The 20321-nt window shown below is 38.7% G+C and overlaps 1 protein-coding gene across 1 annotated transcript; it reads left to right on the top strand.

Moving 5' to 3' along the window:
• Positions 1 to 16740: 16740 nt before the first annotated feature.
• Positions 16741 to 18890, top strand: LOC149553191 (GDSL esterase/lipase At5g55050-like). Its single transcript, XM_089788674.1, has 5 exons — positions 16741 to 17190; positions 17280 to 17410; positions 17705 to 17941; positions 18162 to 18417; positions 18518 to 18890. Exons 1-5 carry the CDS (start codon positions 16812 to 16814, stop codon positions 18736 to 18738), a joined length of 1224 nt encoding a protein of 407 aa, XP_089644800.1. The 5' UTR covers positions 16741 to 16811; the 3' UTR covers positions 18739 to 18890.
• Positions 18891 to 20321: the final 1431 nt, after the last annotated feature.

Genomic DNA, 20321 nt, shown 5'->3' with positions numbered 1-20321 from the left:
GGTGAGGGCTGAGGAGTGAGACCATGGCTACCACTAGTAAATTCCAAACATAGGGGCCCCCAAAGGGGAGGATGTTATCAATGGCAATCAAATGAGGAGGGCATAGGGCTAGGTAAAATTGGAGGAGGTGGAACAAAAGCCCTTGGTGGAGGATAGTGAAATTAGCCCCTTTTTTCTTCTTTTCTCTAACATCAATGACAGTGTCCTCAAGGGCATGTAATAGAAAGAAAGGAATACTAACAAATTCCCTATTGTGAAAATGGTTAAGCAGAGGGAAATGATAAAAGTAATACACACCGTGTCTACCCTCTAGTGTCAGTTACTTTATTATCATCAAACACATATCAACCACGGCTCTAAAAGTTTGTCTCTCCTAAAGCCACCTTGGTACCAGTCAAGATCCTCATTCTCTTTGAAAAAACTAGACAGACTCACCTTATCCACCACCTTCATGGTTGCTTTCTATTTCTTACCCTTCATCTCCAAACCCATCGCCATAGCAATTGATTCTTCATTCACCTGAAACGAAATCTCATTTATGGCCACCCATCTGTCCTTCTAGGTTGCGATGAACTATTGCAAACAATTTTTATCAAACCCTACCATCAATTGCATGTAGGGGAAAAATCCTTCCTCCTTTAGCATTATCCATGTGGCCTGCCTTTTATAGAAGTCATCCATCTTTTTGGGTTCCGATCTATTTAGGTTCCCACCCATGAAAACTTTCTCCTCAACCAAGTATCCTTCCACAATCTTAGTAATTCTCATTTGCACCTAGAAAATTGCCAAGGCAAGCCTAGAAGTAGAGAAACTGGTGGATTAGAGCTTTCATTTTTTGGTCTTCACAAGCCTATGAATACAATGTACATGCTAGTTGGAGATATCATTACAGGGAGTGTGAGAATTTTTCATGTAATACCATAACGATTTGGCCCTGGTATTAATGAGACATTTTCCTATAATCATACCATAACACCAAACAATAATGGTGTTAGCTCTAAAGCTAGTATTGTTTATTAATTCACCTCTTCCATGCCCTTTGATGATGCAATCAGTATAGTTTCCCTTTGTGAGACATCTTGTGAACATTATGGTTACTATAGTTATCATTATAATAGCAAGCCTGCCAAAAATGTCCATTTTCCAAAGTTGGAAGGTCATCTAACCTAATTTAGCAAGATCTTTTCCTTGCAAATGAGGGAATGCACATTCTTGGGTAGCATTTCTACACTCTTCCAACTTTTTGTGTTCACAAAATCAAAACCACACTCGGCCAAGGTGTCTGCCACTGCATTACCTTCCCTATAAGTGTGTTGTAAATCATAATGGTCCAATTTCATAAGATAATTACATATGTCCCCCAGGATGTGCCTCAGTGCTCAAGTAGGCTGAGCTTGACCCTAAATCATATTGATGATGAGTTTAGAGTCCCCCTTAATGGTAAGTTTCCTAACCTTCATCTCCACTGCAACTTTTAGCCTGCATAGTAAGTTGGTGGCTTCCACCATATTATTGGTTCCATGGCCCAAATTTCTTGATTAGGAAACCAACACATCACCTTTTTTTGTCCCGTAGCACACCACTAGCTACCACAAGCCTCTTACGCACCGCCCCATCAAAATTTAGTTTGATAGTGGGGCCAGTGGGGAGAATCAAACACATTATTTTTCTAGCAGCCATTTTTGAGTTGTCAAAGTTATGGAAATTGGGGAGAACATTCCATCTCTCAGCAATATCATCCTCATTCCTACTTGGGGGTTCTTGTGACACTCTGACTTTTGTTACCATAACATTCACAGTAATGAGGTTTCCCAAAATCTCTCCCTCAATCTCCTCGCCCCTTTCCTCCTCATGAAAGAGTAAGTTATTTCTCTCCTTCCAAATGCCACTAAAAACATGTTGGGGGAGGAGAATCCAAAGGATTTTGAGGTGAGGGTGGTAGAATAGACAGCTCCAGTTCTCCACAAATTGCTCCATTCTGTTGTTCATGACCCACTCCATCAAGAATTTTTTCTAGATGTAGGACCAAAATTTTAGGGCATAGGGGTATTCTAGAAAGAGTTGGGTTATACTTTCCTCTACCTTCTTGCACAGATAACATCCATTAGTAATTGGTAAGTCTCATCTTTGAAGGTTATCAATTGTGAATATTTTTCCATGCATCACTATCCGCCAAAAGAAGTTCACTTTTACTAGTAACTGACTAATCCATATATTTCTCTAGCTTTACAAGGTCTAATCTTTTTCTAAGATGGGCTGATACGTATTCTTGACTAAGAACTGACCATTCATTCACATATCCCACACCACCCCATCCTATTGAGCATGCATAAGAAGTACATGGTGGTTGATTAGATCCTATAGCTCTTTGATTAGGGAGTCCTCACTATTTGGTATATCCAAACTAGATAAGGATTTCCATTTCCCACGATCATTAATATAGTCCACCACCTTTATCCCCATCATTCCTTTTAGAGGTTCTTGGAGGCCACTAAATTTGCTATAACTAAGAGGTTCCCCCCCATCCAGTTGTCCTCCAAGAATATGATTCTTTTCTCAGTCCCACCCAATCATCTCATACCTTTTCTCAGAAGGGCTCTATTTTTTAGAATACTATTTAGATCTTAGACCCACTAAGAAGATCATTATTGAAGAGGCTATATCTAAAGTGAGTGTTGGAAAGGTACCTAGCCTTTATGATTCTTTCCCAACTAGTCTCATTTTCTACTAGTCTCCACCTCACTTTTTGTGAGTATAGCCTTATTCATATCAGCAATTCTTCTTATGCCTAGTCCCCCTCTATCCTTTGGTTTACACACAACCTCCCAATTCATAAGACTCCATTTATTTTTCTCTTCCATGCTAGACCAAAGGAAGTTCCTTTGCACTCTTTCTAGTCTATTTTCCATGTGCTAGTTGATCTTGAAAATTGAGAGAAAGTAGATGGGAATTCCCTTGAGTATTGCACATAGCAATTGTAGTTTTTGTGCATTGCTAAGCAACTTAGCTTTCCACCCAACAATCTTCTTTTCCATTCTCTCTAGAACAATGTTCCAATAGTTGGTTAGGACCTCCTTCGTGATTAGAGGAAGCCCAAGGTATGTGCCTGGGAGGTTTTGTTAGAGTAAATAATTAATTAATTGTTAATTATTTATTCTATTACTTAAGCTTACTTAGGTTAATGCATGTAGTTGAGGTTAGTTGTTGACAACACGGGAGTCTGTTCCCTTTAGCATACTTATCTTTTACACCTCTTGTGGATGTGTGCTTAGTTGTCAACCTTATCTCCTACCTCATTCCAACTTGTTCTACAAGCTTCCATGAGGAATTTTTATTTGGTCTCTCACTCATTGTAAATTCATTTCATTTTCACATAGCAATTCTAATTTCCTATTGTGAAATATTCTCTTGTGCGGTATTTGCTTCAAGCTCTTTGCTCCTTAAGTTTCTCTTCAGTAAGCTATTTGCATTGTAGGTGATCTTAGCACATTTTCAGAGTTGGATTCTCAACTCCTACATGGTATCAAAGCCTCCATGCTACTTCTTGTTCGAAGGGTTTTTGAAGCCGTAATTTGGAGTCACAAACCCTAGTTTGTTTGTGCATTTTTCTTCAAATCATTGGTCGAACAATTTTTCAGAGCACATTAGGGTCAAATGGACACTACCATTGGATCAAGAAGGCCATTTATAGCTAAGTTTCATATAAAACTTTTCATTTTTGGCTACAGGCATTTTTTTGGAAAAAAATTTAGCCTCTCGAGTAGTTGTCGTACGGAAGCAGAGCAAAAATAAAATTTAAAAAAAAAAACTTTGTGCACCAATGCGACACCACATGGCCACCCACCGACCACCCGCTCCCTGCTCAGCCGACGGCTCCCAGCCGTAGCACCACCGGAGGAACCCGCCGCCAACGTGCCACCGGACCCTAGCTACCACCAGCAGTGCTACCGAGTTTTCCTCCCGGGCGCAATCACCACCAACCGTCCTTTGTTTTGACATGTGGATTCACCTCTGATTGACATGTGGACACCTGCGTAGAATTGCCAATGTCACTTCCCGACTGTGTGACATCATTTTTAAGTGAATTGACATCATCTTATTGGCCGCTTACATCACTTTTCTAGCAACTGTGCTGACATCATTTTTTGGTAGGCTAATGTCATCATTTTGGCTAGTGACATTATCATTTTAGCTACTGATTTCATCATTTTGGCAACGGTCTTCTGACGATCGTATGAGCATCAAATTTAACACAATGTCTGTAATTTTCTAGCAAGGTGCAATTTTGGAGTAGTAGTCAATTTTTTGGCCATAACTTGAGCATACGGAGGTCTTTTTCTGATCCAAAAGAAGTGTCAGAAAGTTGACTTAGAGATGGAGACATTGGTGCTAGTTTTGTAAGATTCTAAGTTCATTTGAGCTTCCAATTTTGGCATCAAAGTAGAGGTTTGTGTTTCCTCCTATTCTACATCAACAAATATAGGTTCTTTTCCAATTTTTTGCTTTCTATAGTTGTTTTTGTGGTATTTCAGAGATATTCTTGTACATTTGTAGGTGGGGTGTCTTTCTTTTCTGTAATTTACTTTAGTTAAGACCCTTCTACTTCCATCTTTTTCTTTCTCTCAATGGCAAATCCATCTATAACTCGTCTCACACCACACAACTACCACACCTAGAAGGCACAAATGACTAGACTTCTCATGTCAAAAGGTCTATGGTCTTGTCTGGATGAGAACGAGCCTATTCTTACATGCCCTTTTGAGGTTCTACAACACAGGAACAAAATGGATGAAGCCATGGGACTGATTGCACTCAACATTTCAGACAGTCTGCTATTTCATATCGATGGTTTGACCACTCCACGGGCTTATTGGCAAAAATTTTAGACTTTGTTTGGACAGGTGAATGAGTTCCAAGCACTTCAGTTGAATGTAGAATTGACTTCTTTGTCACCAAGCAACTTTCCCACCATTGAGGACTTTCTATAAGTTCAAATCCCTACATGGAGTTTTATAGGGATGTGGGAAGAACAAAACTGATGATGAGTGCATATTTTTGATACTCTTAAAGCTAAAGTAGTAGTATCAGGTTTTTCCTTCTACTTTCTACTCCACCATGGATGCCCTTGGAGACAGACATAGGATGCCTACATTTGAGACATTTTGTGATAGGTTGACTAGGGAACAGGCAAAGATCCAATAGGTGGATGGCTCTGGCTCTTCCAGCCAAGCATTAGTTGCTTAAAATTCTAAGGAGAAATCAAAGAAGAAAGGAAAATCAAAGAAAGACACATCAAAATCTAATCCTAAGCCTCTAGCTAATCCTCAAGCAAACCCTCCCAAGGGTAAAGATTCTTCAAAGTTGGGTGAGTCTACCTCCAAGACCAAGAAGAAATCGAGCGAGAACTGTAGTTTTTGTGGGAAAGATGGACATTTAGTTTCTAGGTGTTGGAAACAATTGGAGGCTTTAGAGGAAGCCATGAACGAGCATCACATTTTAGCTCCTTATTCTTCATCTCCACCTACAGGGAAAGGTCATGCTCTTTCTGCACGAGCTACGACTTTAGTACCTTTATGGATTCTTGATTTTGGGGCTTCTCACCACTTTAAAAACACTCCTAAGTGGCTTACTTCACTTGCTCCTTGTGCCACCACATAGATTGTAGTTGGGAACTCTTCACAACTTTCAATTTTGGGTTCTGGCACTGTTACTTTAGCTGGGGGCTCTCTATAGGATGTACTTTATGTTCTTGATATTTCAATGAACCTTATGTCTATCTATCAAACTTTCCACTCATGCTCTGGGAAGACAGATGAGTTCTCACCACATGATGTGGTTATTTGGGACTTGCATGATCCGGAGATGATCGTGGCCACTGGGAGTGTTAACTATGCATCTCGCCTCTACAGATTTGATGGATTTGAGTCTTCCGACGACACATGTTCATGCTTAGTTGCACATGCAAATTTAGTAAGCAGACTTTGGCATGAACCTTTTGGGCATGTCAATTACAAATATCTTCAGCAAATGAGCACATAGGAACTTGTTCTTGGGCTTCCCCAGATTTTCTATCTAGATGGTGTTTGTCAGGGATGTGCACTTGACGAGCAACATAGGGATTCTTTTCCACATGAACAAGCCACTCATGCTTTAGAACCTTTGGAGTTGATTCATAGTGACCTCATGTCATTTCCTACTCCTTTTTCAGGTGCTAGATATGTGCTTACATTCATTGATGACTTCTCCAAATGCACATGGGTGTACTTTTTTAAGTACAAGTCTAATGTCTTTGACTCATTTTGAGTTTTCAAGGCATTTGTAGAGAAGTAGTTTGGGCTTTCTATTTAGCACATACACATGGATAATCAGGGGGAGTATGTGAACCGGGCTTTCAAAGATTTATGTTCTAAGCATGGTCTTCAACATCATCTTTTAGTGCCCTACACTCCTTAGCAGAATGGTGTGGCCGAGAGGAAGAACAGAACCCTTCGGGAGATGGCGAATTGCATGATTCAGTCTAGGTCCATGGATTCATGGTTTTGGGTAGAGGCAATCAATTTTTCCAACTACATTCAGAATCATATGCCTCACATGGAACTTCAACATATGACTCCTGAGGAGGCTTGGTCCCATGTCAAGCTTGATGTATTGTCATTCAAAGTTTTTGGAAGTACAACATATGCATTTGTACTTGATTCTCAGAGGAAAGAAAAGGAACCAAAGAGCCAACCATTGATTTTTGTTGGCTACTGTGAGGATGTAAAGGCTTATAGGTTATTTGATCTTGATTCCAGAGAGGTCCTATTTTGACAGGATGTCTAGTTTGATGAGAGCCCTCCTGCAATACATTCCTCACCTCCAGTGACTCCTCTAGCTCCCACTACTCCCTCTTCATCTCTATTTTGTTTCACAGATGATGAGGATGATGAACATGGTGATCACGATATACTCCTACCATAGGATCTTCCCCATATGCCTAAATGGGCTCGAGCTACTGTTGAGGCTGTAGGATCTCTAGCTGGTGACCCATCCACATCCTGTTGCACCTGTTCTCACACTGCGGGTTCTAGTCTACTCAGTCATGCTATTAGTACTGATCCTCAAACATTTGCAGAGGTAATAGGACATTCAAAATGGGACAGTTCAATAGAAGAGGAATATTCTTCTTTGATGAAGAACCACACATGGGATCTTTGTTCTCTTCCCAAGGGGAGAAAGCTAGTGCGTTGTAAGTGGATTTATCACACTAAGTATGCTGCTGATGGTTCCATTGATAAGTATAAGGCTCATCTTGTTGCAAAGGGTTTTTTTCAAGTTGAGGGGGTTGATTACTCTGAGACATTTGCCCCTATCACCAAGATGAATTCTATTTGCCTTGTCTTATCCCTCGCAGCTTCATAGGGATGGTCAGTTTATCAGATGGATGTGAAAAATGCCTTCCTACATGGTGATATCACTGAGGAGATTTATATGGAGCAGCCTCCAAGTTTTGTGCAGGATGCCACCTTGGTTTGTAGGCTTTGACATTAATTGTATGGTCTCAAACAAGCCCCTAGGGCTTGGTATGAGAAGATGGACTCATTTCTACTATCTACAGGCTTCACTCGCTACCATTCTGATTCCACAATGTACATTCAGTGTCTTGGTGATGAGATTCTGATTCTTGTTTTTTATGTTGATGATCTTATCCTTACAGGTAGTTCATCATCCATGCTCCAGGATGTTAAGTGTGCACTGATGGACCTGTTCAAGATGAATGATCTTGGTTTACTACACTATTTTCTTGGTCTTCAGATTAATCAGTCTCCTATTGGCATTTTTGTGTATTAGCAAAAGTATGCTCTTGACATGCTTCATTGCTTTCACATGCTTGATTGTAAGGTTGTTCCTACACCATTTCAGTCGGTGTTACTTTGTCTACCTCCTGCTCCTCATCTACAGTGGATGCTACTTTGTATCAGTAGTTAGTTGGCAGCCTGTTGTACTTGACACACATGCACCCTAATTTTTCTTTTGTGGTTGGCCTAGTCTCTCAGCTTTCTTAGGACCCTCATGAGAGTCATTAGCAAGCTACCAGGCATATTCTATGCTACATTTAGGGCATACTTATGTATGGCATTCATTACACTATGGGGACTCCACACATTTTTGGCTACACTAACTCAGATTGTGCTGGTGATGTTGATGATCAGAAGTCTACTTCTGGCTTTGTGTTTTGCCTTGGCTCCAGTCCCATCACCTGGTCGTGCAAGAAGCAGCATGCTTGAGCACTTTTATCTATAGAGGCTAAGTACAGAGCTATAGTTCTTGCTAGTCAAGAGGCTTTATGACTTCGTCAATTGATGACTAAGTTTGGCTTTCCTCCTGATCATCCCACTATTTTGTGGTGTGATAATCAGAGTGCCATCCACATTTCTTGCAACCTGGTGGAACATCAGCGTACCAAGCACATTGAGTTGCATATGCATTTCATCCGTCAGTTGATCTAGGATGGTGTTATTGCATTGGAGTACATTCCTACCATTGGTCAGGCTATAGAGATCTTCACTAAGCCTTTTGCATCACTGCACTTTCTTCAGCTACTGTCAATGCTTGGGGTTATGGAAGTTGTCCTTAGGGGGATTGGTTGAGGTCATCCTTCTTTCACTTCATGTTTTTTTCAGCGTGTTTTTTTTTACCTCTTTTTGGGGGAGAGTTTTTCCCATGTGGTTTTCTCTCTTTCCCCATTTTATAGAAGTTGCATTTTCTTGCATTGTACTTGGGTACCTAAAATGGCCTCGTTGTCAGGACCCATTTTGCATTTTTTCCTTTGTTTTGTGAGCTTAAGGCATTCCCCTAAGTTGCACTTAAGGGGGGGTGTTAGAGTAAATAATTAATTAATTGTTATTTATTTATTCTATTACTTAAGCTTACTTAGGTTAATGCATGTAGTTGAGGCTAGTTGTTGATAACACAGGAGTTTGTTTCCTTTAGCATACTTATCTTTTCCACCTCTTGTGGATGTGTGCTTAGTTGTCAACCTTATCTCCTCCCTCATTCGAGCTTGTTCTACAAGCTTCCATGAGGCCTTTTTATTTGGTCTCTCACTCATTGTAAATTCATTCCATTTTCACATAGCAATTCTAATTTCTTATTGTGAAATATTCTCTTGTGCAGTATTTGCTTCAAGCTCTTTACTCCCTAGGTTTCTCTTCAGCAAGCTATTTTCATTGCAAGTGATCTTGGCGCATTTTCAGAGTTAGATTCTCAAATCCTATAGGTTTTTCGATTGACAACCAAGGATATTTTTTACCTTAACCTACAAAACCTTAGGGGTGTTAAAGAAATATATTCTTCTTTTAGCTAGATTAATTTGTTGACCTGAGCAAGTCTCATAATTTGAGAGGAGGTTCCTCCAAGCTTTAGCTTCATATATGGAGGATTTTCCAAAGAGGAAGGTATCATCCATAAATTTATTGATAATCTTAGGCACTAGAGTGGTAGCTGGTTGAATACCTTTTAAGTCACCCTACACAACCAATCTATAGGTCGCTCTCCCTAACACTTCAGCCATCATGATAAAGAGGTAAGCGAAAGAGGGCCCCTCTATCTTAAACCTCTACCTACCTCAAAGTTTCCCCAAGGGGTCCCATTGAGAAAAACCTCAAACTAAGTGGTTTCCAAAATAGTTTTTATTAGGTTCATAATATCCCTTGTGAACCCAACTTGCTCTAGTACTTCATAAAGGAAGGTCCAATTGACTCTGTCATAAGCTTTAGATATATCAAGTTTGAGGGCCATACCCAAATTTCTACTTTTGTCCATGGAATGGATGATCTCATGGGTGGAAATCACAACATCCAAAATTTATTGAGCTATGATGAACCCCTTCTAAGGGCTCCCTATAACCATATCGAAAAAGGGTTTAATCCTATTGACTAACACCTTAGAAAACACTTTATATATGGTATTACATAGGCTGATTGGCCTAAAATCACTTATAGTTTTGGGGGACTGAATTTTAGGCACCAGAACTAAAAAGGTTTTATTGATCCTTTTTTACGAATTTCCTAGTTCTAATGATGTCTCTAGTGGCCTAAATTAGCTCATTTTTTGTCACTTCCCAAAAATGCTAGAAGAAGGCTAGTGGGAAGTCATTTGTGCCCAGGGCCTTGAAGGCAGTCATAGAGAAAATTGCATTCTTCACTTCCTCTTCTAAAAATTTCTCCTTTAACTTATCATTTTTCTCCATCCCCAGCACTATTGGGATATTATTGAGCATACTTCTCCTTATTACATTGTTGCACCAAGTCCTTCCACCATCCTCCTCCAGAGAGGTGATAATGTTACATTTTTTAATGTTTCAAAGTAGATCTATCGAAGAAAGAGGTTTTTCTGTCACCTTCAGTCAATCAAGAAACGTGTGACCTTTGCTTCCAAAAAATTTCCTCCTTGAGATTAGTTTCCTTCCACTTCTTCCTGCAGATCTCCTCCTCTAATGTGGTTGCCTTTGTGTCATCCCCTGCTATGATGGCAATTTGCGGCCTTTTCAACTCCTCCTCAACATCCCACTTAATTTTAAACACATTCAAAAGGATCTTTTAGCTTATTCTGTAGCATTCTTTCTTACATTATCCAATTTCTACATCAAGTAGAACATAGCTGTCCCATCTACTCTTATATTAAACCATTCTTCCACTTTATTCTTGAAGTTTGGGTGAGATTTCCACATAATTTCATACCTCAAGGGTTTAGGTCCACTCACTAGATCATTCACCTAGTTGAACAAGATTGGGGAGTGGTTTGAAATAGTCCTTGAGAGATTAACCAAGGAAGAGGGGATGATGTGGGGATAGTCTCCCAAGACTAGGAGCCGGTCTAACCTAACCTGAATCAAGTCCTCACCCTTCTTGTTGTTTGACCATGTAAAGGGATTTCCATGTAGGTACACATCCAAGAGGTCATTAGTGTTTATGAACTCCAAGAGATCCTGCATACTTTTTGAGAAGTTGATGATTCCCCCAATCTTTTTTGAGGGGTATAAGGGGGTGTTAAAGTCTCCCATACACATAAGACTCGTGTTCTTCAAAACTCTCATCTCTCTTCCAATCCTATCTCAAAGTTCCATACTAGGGTTCCACATGATTGCAAGGCTCCCCGAGGCCTTGTCAACTTCTAAATGGAAGAAAGCCACACCAGGCCAAAGTTTCTCAGCCACCTTGGTAAAATTTTAGTCTATCATCTTTGTTTCCTAAATGAGGATACACTCAATCCTTTCCACCAAGATACATTGTCTAAGAGCATATTGTTTCTAGGCATTGTTCAACCCCCTAATATTCCACGAGAGGAATTTCTTTTTTCACCTTTCTTGATTGTCTCCAGTGTAAGCTATCTTCCACTGGCCACTTCCCTTACTACTTGTTTAGTCCTAGTTGTTCCATTGTTTGGGCGACCCATAGTAGTAGTTACCCCCACATTTGGTTTCTTCCCCCCCAATTTTCCTCTTAGGGTACTCCCATTCTCTCGTAACACTCATTTGAGGGGAGGACACCGCTGAGAGGGCCAATCTTCCCTCAAACTCCTCCAAGATTCTCATGCCCTTGGCCACAACCTCCACTGGGGATACCAATTTTATCCTTTTCAAGGTAAGCATCCCCCATTGGCCTAGCTTATCAATTTTCTCTATTTTAGAACTCTAGCCCCCACCACCATATCTAGTAGTGGGTTCTTTACAAGTGTTACCAACACTATGGTCTGTCTCCTATTAGTTGAGCTCAGGGACACCAAAAATTTCCTTGATGAAATCACTTGGCCTCTTGAATGACTATTACCTAAAGTTATCACTCCTAGAGTGGCCTCCTCTGTGGGACCAATTTCACTCTCCTCCAGCACCTAGTTAGCATTAACTTCTACCACCACTGGAGATTTCAAAAGGTCATATATCTCTTTCCTAAACAGGTATTACTCCATCTCTACTCCTTTAGCTTCCACGCTCATCACCTTAGGTGTCTTAATAGTATCTCCCACCTTGTCTTCCATCTTGTCCTCCTTTGGTTTCTTACCACTAAGATAATCTTCCATAATTTCAACATCTACTCTCTCAGGAGAGGACGAAGGCTCCCTAACCAATATGGAGTCCTCAATAATGCCTAGCAAGTCCACCTCCTATTTTTCCTCCATAGAAATGAAAGAGAAAGCTAACAAAACATGACTAAAGCATCCACAATTTTGGCAATACAAACCTGCATTCTCATATTCTATCAGCTAGACACTTTTCCCCCATTTAGTGGACAACATGGACATAGTTAGGAGAGTCTGATTAATGGTGAAATTCACATAGAATCTAGAAAAAAAAATTCTAGAAGCAGAGTTACCTGATCAGTAGTGACAAAATGTCTAGAAGTATTTCTAATGTATCTTAGGATCTTTTCATCCCATAATTCTAGTGGTAGTCTAGGCAGGCCAACCCAAATTGGGGCTAGGCTCTGAAGCTCCTGAGTGACATCAAAGCTAAGGTGCCATTTCGCTAAGGCCAGGTGGTCTTTACCATAATACCAGGTCCCAGAAAGGATGATTGCCAAGTCCTCCATGGATGTTAAATGGAAGCAGAAGAGGCCACTAGGCATTGCCAAAACACTAATGCTACCCTTCAGCTTCCATTTCTGGACAATCCATTTCCTTGTCATCTCAATCAAAGGCTTGAAGGATATAAACCAACCCACAATACAATGTTTAAGGGAGGTTGTAGCATTTTCCACAACACTATCAGGGAACGTGATTTTTTGGTCTTGTAAAACCATGGGTGACCTTGGGAGCCTCAAGCTTGGTGCTTCCCACCTGTTCTACCATGAGGAAATTATTCCACCCTCATTTGGGGGGGAGAGAATCAATGGAACCCACATCAACATGAGTAGAGTCAACTCTAGAATTTGAAAAGGGGGGCTTAGAGGTACTTTCTAACCCAACGCTAAAGACAACATGGGGGAATCTTCTCTATGGAGATCTAGCACCATGTGTAGATCTAGGCACACCAAGGAATCAAGCATGTCTGGGTCCTCCAAGGCCATGGTAGTTCAAAATTCAAATCAGGGGGAGAGCGGGAAAGTTGCAAAGCAGGTGAACCTTTAGAATTATGACTAGTGCCACTTATATTTCCATTGTTATCAATATGTTCCAAATGTAGATTTGGATCCCATATAAGTATGAGAAGAGGAGATATGTCTCCAAGGTTTAAACATCATTAGTTAGTATATTTATAATATAAATAACCACATGTATAATATATGCATTATTATATATATGTGTAATATAGTATATGTAAAATATATATTATGTATTATATATATAATAATATATGTATATAAAAGAATATTTATCTAATGATGATTTACCATCAATAATGAAACTCATGATCATATTAAACTGACTGTAACTAAAAACTTAACAGTAACCATGTTAAGCCTATTGTAGTAGATAGCCATCTCATCAGAGTGTAAGGAAAGAGCCTCAAGATCAACACCGCCACCCTCCTTTTTGGGGAGAAGGCCATGAGAACTAGAGTGGGTAACATGCAACTTCTTGGGATAGTTGAGGTTAATCTTTGAGGAGGGAGAGAAAAGAGAAGTATAGGAGAGTTAGGGGCTAATAAATGGGTGGAATGCTCAAGGGTCCAAGAAGACTCAATGACCCAAGAAAACCCCATGGTAGAGTCATCTGAGACCTCAAACATCTCCTCCAACTAATCTATTGGTCCTCTTTCTTGTGCTTTCTTTGTGGCTTGAATTCATATGCATTCCATAGATAGGGGTTTCTTTAGGGGTCAGAAGGGGGGTTTGAAAATGCTTTATCAAGGAGAAAATAGGGGCAAAAAAAATATTATTAAGTTTCACAACCAAATGAGGGGCATTTTGAGGAATGAGGTCCCTATGAAATTCACATAGCCTAAACAATATGCTCTACTAAAGGAGTAGTGTCGGGGGGGGATGTGGACCTTTAATCTTGGATTTTCCTATAGAAATGGAGAGCGAAGAGAACATCTAGTAAGGGGGGGAAAAAAACTTATTGTCCCTCCTAAAATGATTAAGCATTGGAAACAGATGAGAGAGGAAACATTTATATATCCCCTCACAGGTGACGTAATTGATGATAATTAATGCCAAAGTTTTCCACAGACCCACAATTTTATCCCTATTGAATCTAGATTGTAACCTAAGAATATTCTTTGATGGATCCATAAACTACTTATAAGTCTCTTTAAAGGGCATCTTTCTGTTGCAAGGCATTTGAACACCTTCCATGCTCAAACTTACCACTACAACAATATTCTCAAGGGAAACTACAAACTAAACACAACCCACAGTGACCTTCCCATCATCCCACGAAATGAAAATCCTTTAAGAGAGCTCTAGATTATAGTCTTTCATACCTTTAATAAAGGTCACTATCTTCCCCTTCTCCAAAATTTCCAAGAGCTTAGGGTCATTTTTATACCCCTCATACTCATCTGGTTCAGTTAGGTAGAGAACCCCACCCATCTTGGCCTCCTGATTGCAAAGCATCACCACTCTTCTGCTAGAAACAGAAAATCTTCTTAACATGGGAACCCAACATTGGAAAATGTAAGACAGGGAAAGCCACAACCAAAGTTCAAAATTGCAACTTAAAAGAGCGAAGCAAGGAATGCTCAAAAACCAAGAAAGATGTACACAATCGAATCTCAAATAAATTTCTAGTCATCATTACTCAAAGTTGGTGAGATCCTACATGATCGCCACATGGGCCTCAGTAGAGATTGACAACATGTCTTCCCATATTTTGATGTTATCAGTAAACTTTCCCATAGTGGCAAGTATGCCTTCCAAATGATAACCTTCCCAGTATGTGTGAGGAAAATACACTTTGTCCATTGAGGCAAGTAACTATCTAATCTTATTCATGATATCTCTCATGTTCCAGTCAACAATAGTAGTGCACTTCAAAATACTGATTACATTGAGCATGTCCCCTTCAATAATTTTTTTTTTTTGAAAATTTTACCCATCAGCAGCTCCAACATGGTAGAGAGGCAACATCTCAACCACAGAGACTATTTGCAACCCCAAATTGACTATGTAGGTAACCATCACCTCCTCCTTATAATTCCTTAAGAGGCCATCCTCACTTTCCCAACCCGGGTTACCCCAAGAAGATCCATCGAGATTTAGTTTAATCCAACCCTAGGAGGGGCATTTGGTATGCTATTTGTTGATTATGGATGACCTCTATAATAATAATAATAAAATTGTATATATATATATATATATATAAAGAAAATGCTGTGAAATTATTTCTCATAAATTGTCTATTATAATGGTGTAAATAATTTATGTTAATTTATTAAATGCTAATACTAAATATAGAAGAGAGAAATTATAGTAAAAATAAATATTCTATATAAAATAAATTGATGTTATATGAACTTTAGTTATTTTGCATATGATAAATAGATAGTTCTATTATGTTTATATTTTAGAAATCTAGATCAAATCTATTTTGTGGGGTTTGATCCTACCATATATATGCATCTTCACAATTTCATCCACTTGCATCTTTGATGTTTATTGAAGTGTAAGGACTAGTTGTATTTAGAAATTATATCTTAGAGAAAATCTTGAATTGCAAGTGTTGATAGACCTCAAGCAAGCATGCAAGTGATCTAAATGCAAAATTCAATGCAAAAAATATTTCTTTTAGTGAATGTCATATTGACATAGACCAAGTTAGCTCTAATTTTCTAGTGGAAAAGGGCAAGATGATAAATTTAATTTTTCATATTTACAACTAGATTAGATACCCAACATATAAGGTTGTTCTCACACATTACAATACCAAGCTAATAAGAGGAATCATATATCTTGAGATTAGAAATTGGTATATGGAAGAGTAGACTAGTAATGAGGTGAGTGTCTAAGAATAGGTGTAGCTGGAATCACAAAAAGCTAGAGTATGGAAGTGCATACGAGATTAAATTGATGGGTAAGGATAGTGGAAGGAATACATTTTTACACAAGGTGCTCCTTAGGTTGTTGTGTAATTACTTTAATTTATTCTCTCAAAATAGATCCAAAACTAATTGATAATTGGTATCAGTGTGCAAATTTATCCATTACATTGAGCTCCCACTTGGGCCACATAATAAATCCTAAACTTGAACATGTCTTTAGATGTATAAATGGTCTCTTACAAACATGCATCCAAGATAAGTATTTCTATGTAAAAAGATATAGGTTCTATGCCATAGAGCCATTTGAATTTCTTGAATGATTGGAGTGTCTCATAATAGAAATAGTTTCAAACCTTTAGATTCAAACTTACAAAATTCAGACATATTATTTATTTTTAAATTTAAAGAATTATTTTAATTTTAAATTTGAAAAGATTGTTTCTATATTAGTTTATTTTATTAGTGAAGAAGTTCTGAAATTCTCTACTAATAAAGGTTCTATGCATTTTAGGGATTCAAAAGAATTATGTAAATAAAATTTTGAATAAGAAAATTAGTGCTGAGATTAATTTATGAATATTTTCATGATAAAATGGAGAGGGGTTCGGGGCTCCTGCCTTCCTCTTACCTCTTTGTAGGAGGCATTTGAGGATTGGTTATGACAGCATTTGCAGGGATTGGAAGGGTAGGGGGCATGGAGTTTATTACAATTTGTAAATCCAAGTTCTCTGATAGAGGAGGAAAGCTGATAGCTGTACAGTTTTTGAAGGACCCTTATATTGATTGTCTGTTGTGATCATATTTTCAAATCCCCCAACTTTTCCTTCTACACAATTCTTTGAGTGTGAATATGGCTGCTTGTTTCTTGAAAAGGAGGCGCAACAGTTCACTTGTGACTACTAAACAGATATATATATGGTTTGCTTTAATGCAGGGGCTCCATCACTTTCACGTTGTTGTGTCATTCATGGAAGACAGAAGAGAATTGATTTTATTGTCCAGATTGTGGAGAAGAGCATTCATAATTGCAGCCCTGTTTGTGGATGCACAGAATGCACAGCTTGTGCCCGCCGTGTTCATCTTTGGAGATTCTCTGGTAGACGTGGGCAACAACAACCACATAACACTATCCCTCATTAAAGCAAATTTCCCTCACAATGGTGTGGATTATCCTTCTGGGGAAGCAACCGGCAGATTCAGCAACGGTCTTAACTCTGCAGATTTCTTAGGCAAGTTCAAAATTTTGAATCTTGTGTTGTGATTCCATTGCTTTTGCTTTTCAGGGTTTTTTCTGTGAAGATTGAGCATTTGAATGCAGGACTGAAGCTTGGTTTTGGTGGGAGCCCGCCTCCATATCTTTCCCTTCAAGCTCAAGCAAACATCAGCAGTAGTATTTTGAATGGAGTCAATTTTGCTTCTGGAGGGGCCGGAATTCTTGATGAAACTAGTGTAAGTTCTGTTTTTATATCCATTTGTTACCCAGATGTAAAAGTTCAAATTTTCAGGAACTTTTTGATGAGCCAAATGAAAATGTCAAAACTTAAGGAATTTTGTGATGACCCATATGTAACATGTTAATACTTCAGGGATTCAATGATGACCCACATGTAAAATGTTAACATTTCAGGAATTTCATGATGACCCAAGTGTAAGATGTTAAAATTTCATGGTTTTTATGATCACCCACATGTAAAAAAGTTAGGGTTCTGTCACGGCCTAAGCGTAGAAATGTTGAAATTTCAGGGTGGAAGTCTTTCGATGAACAAGCAAGTGGAATACTTTGCAACGGTGTATGGAAATCTAGCAGCCCAATTGGGCAGCACGGAAGCTGAAAAACTGGTGGCAAAGTCTCTGTTTGTGGTGGTCATTGGAAGTGATGATCTGTTCAGCTATTTTAAGTCGAATTCTAAACTGTCAGCCAAGTATACTCCTCAGCAGTACATAGATCTTCTCATTTCCACCTTGAAGGCTCAATTGCAGGTAACTTGTAATCAAAACATAAAATGTTTGAACAATATACTTGAAAATTGGATTTCATGATTGCACTTTGTGTTACAATTGCTTCAATCAATTGGAGGTGACTTATAATCAAAACATAAAAGGTTTGAACAATGTCTAGAAAGTTTGAATCTTTGATCGCATTTTGTTTCCCAATTTCTAAAAAAAAATTCTATGTGGGCATATGTTTAACAATTGGCAGAGGATATATAATCTGGGAGCACGGAGGATTGTTAGCGTTGGAGTGGGAGCAGTCGGTTGCTGCCCATCTCAACGCAGTCAAAAGAGCAAAACAGGGGATTGTGTTGAGGAAGAGAACGATCTGGCTCGAAACTTCAATGATGCCTTAAAATCCCTCCTTTCTTCACAACTGACACCAAATCTGAAAGGCCTCACATACGCATTTTGTAACACATATGGAGTGACATCAAGCTACACTCAGAACCCCTCTTTATATGGTACTTCATGTCTAGATTTCTCGCAATTAAGGCCCCATTGAGTCCCACATTGCTTTTGTTTAAAAATATGAATAGTAGCTAATGATTTGCATTTGAACAGGCTTTAAAGATGTGGTGAACGCGTGCTGTGGGGCAGGAAAGCTGAATGCTCGTGTTCCTTGTCTACCAGTGGTGAAATACTGTTCTAACAGGCGAGAATACTTATTCTGGGATCTTTATCATCCCACCCAAATCGTTTCTCAGATGCTTGTCGATGCTTTTTATGAAGGTTCTATTGATCAAGTATCTCCCATCAATGTTAAGCAGCTCATATCCCCTTGAATATAACTGCCATGTGATCTACACCATGTTTAATCCAGCTGACGGAGAGTTGTCCGCCATTATTATACAGAGCACTTCTCTTTCTTGACTCAAACCTTTTCATATTTGACTAGATGTTAAATATGATTAAAAGTGGTTCAATATTTCCCCCACTTGCATACCTTTTTATTACTCAAAAGTGATTGTCACAAGACACATCCTTAAAGTTAAAGTGGGTCCAGGCCTAAACAATAAGACAGACTTAGTGGGAACAAGTATAAAAGCATCACGAAACAACAAACTATTTAACTATATTCCTAATTTCATTTGGATAGAAAGCTTGTTTGTTAATTTGTTTTGTTATTTACATGTTATGGAATCTCGATGATATCTCGTAAGATTAAAGAAATAGAAGGTCATTAAGAGAGTTACTAAATCATTTCTCTAGGACTGATTTTTTCATCATGTTACTAGTTAGGAGGGTTACTAAAGATTATTTTTGTTAATTGAATAATAGAGGGAACATATGAAAGGATATTTGTTATTCTTACTAGATTGAGGAAGTCTTAGAGGAAAGGTTTTTTGGTTGTGATTTTTTGGAGATGTAGTGTTCGAGCCACCACTCAGCGGTAGGATAGAAATCTCTTGTTGCTTCGTTCTTTGCTTTCTTCTCATGACTACCATTAAAGTCGATGTTAGAAAAGCAATCATGCCTCCCCTTTGAATCAGATTCACATTCCAAGTAAAAGTTATTAAAGTATCCTTATCAACTTCATGCGTGGTGACCAATTGCATGTATCTAGGCATTTCTGAGTAGGTTTCCCCATCATGGTTTGTAGTAAGGTAGAAAATACACATGTTTCCTTTTCTGGAGGGGGCTTCAATAGCTCAATATTCTTGTGCTAGTTGAAGTTATAGAGTCTTTCCCTACCTTGTCTCATTGCTATATCTTGATATGATTGGTCGAAAGAAAAATTAGCTTTGGATAGCTATCTTTTGAAAGCTATTACATAATTAGTCAATCATTGCAACATAGCTTCAAAAGAGGTATTGTTGTTGTTGCTACTGCTAGGCCATACCCGAGCTCTTCTTAGATTGAAGTGAATGTCTAGAGAAATTGCACTTAAGAAGAAGCAATTTTGATTGCCAATTGTTGGCCTACTATTTGTTGGAGCCTTGTTGATAATCTTATTAAGCCTAGCCATAAATTCCCTTATGGGCATAGAGGGATATTTCTTAATATGAGTCAATTGAGATAACAAAGTGAGTTCATCTTTTATGGTATTAAATATTCCTTCAAATAGTCTCCTCATACCATCCCAATCAAGATTGAGCCCCGGGGAAAATGGTAAAACCAATGTGTGGCCTTGTTGACAAGTGTCTCTACAAATAGACAAATCAAAACATCTTCATGTTGTATTACTAGTATGATGCCAATGGAAAAGAAAAAGTCTATATTCTCATATGTAGATACCTTCCCATCCCCCACAAACTTCAAGAAAATTTTCCCTGGATCCAATAGGCAAGTCATTAGATGCCACAAGATTAAGTGGGTTGATGATGGTTTACCAAGTTACATCCATAACTCTTGGTAATACAAATGG

Source organism: Cupressus sempervirens, chromosome 6 (genome assembly GCF_028749045.1).
Source record: "Cupressus sempervirens isolate cs-2001-9-10 chromosome 6, ASM2874904v1, whole genome shotgun sequence".
NCBI classification, from domain to species: domain Eukaryota; kingdom Viridiplantae; phylum Streptophyta; class Pinopsida; order Cupressales; family Cupressaceae; genus Cupressus; species Cupressus sempervirens.
The sequence above is the reverse complement of the archived record's forward strand: the minus strand, read 5'-3'. Positions and strand labels throughout refer to the sequence as shown.

What these genes read in the sequence shown, in the direction of transcription:
- LOC149553191 (XM_089788674.1), top strand. Translation starts at nt 16,812, where the DNA reads ATGGCTGCTTGTTTCTTGAAAAGGAGGCGCAACAGTTCACTTGTGACT. An exon ending in CCTTGAAGGCTCAATTGCAG is followed by an intron (nt 17,942 to 18,161) that starts GTAACTTGTAAT and finishes AACAATTGGCAG; the next exon opens with AGGATATATAATCTGGGAGC. An exon ending in TCAGAACCCCTCTTTATATG is followed by an intron (nt 18,418 to 18,517) that starts GTACTTCATGTC and finishes GCATTTGAACAG; the next exon opens with GCTTTAAAGATGTGGTGAAC.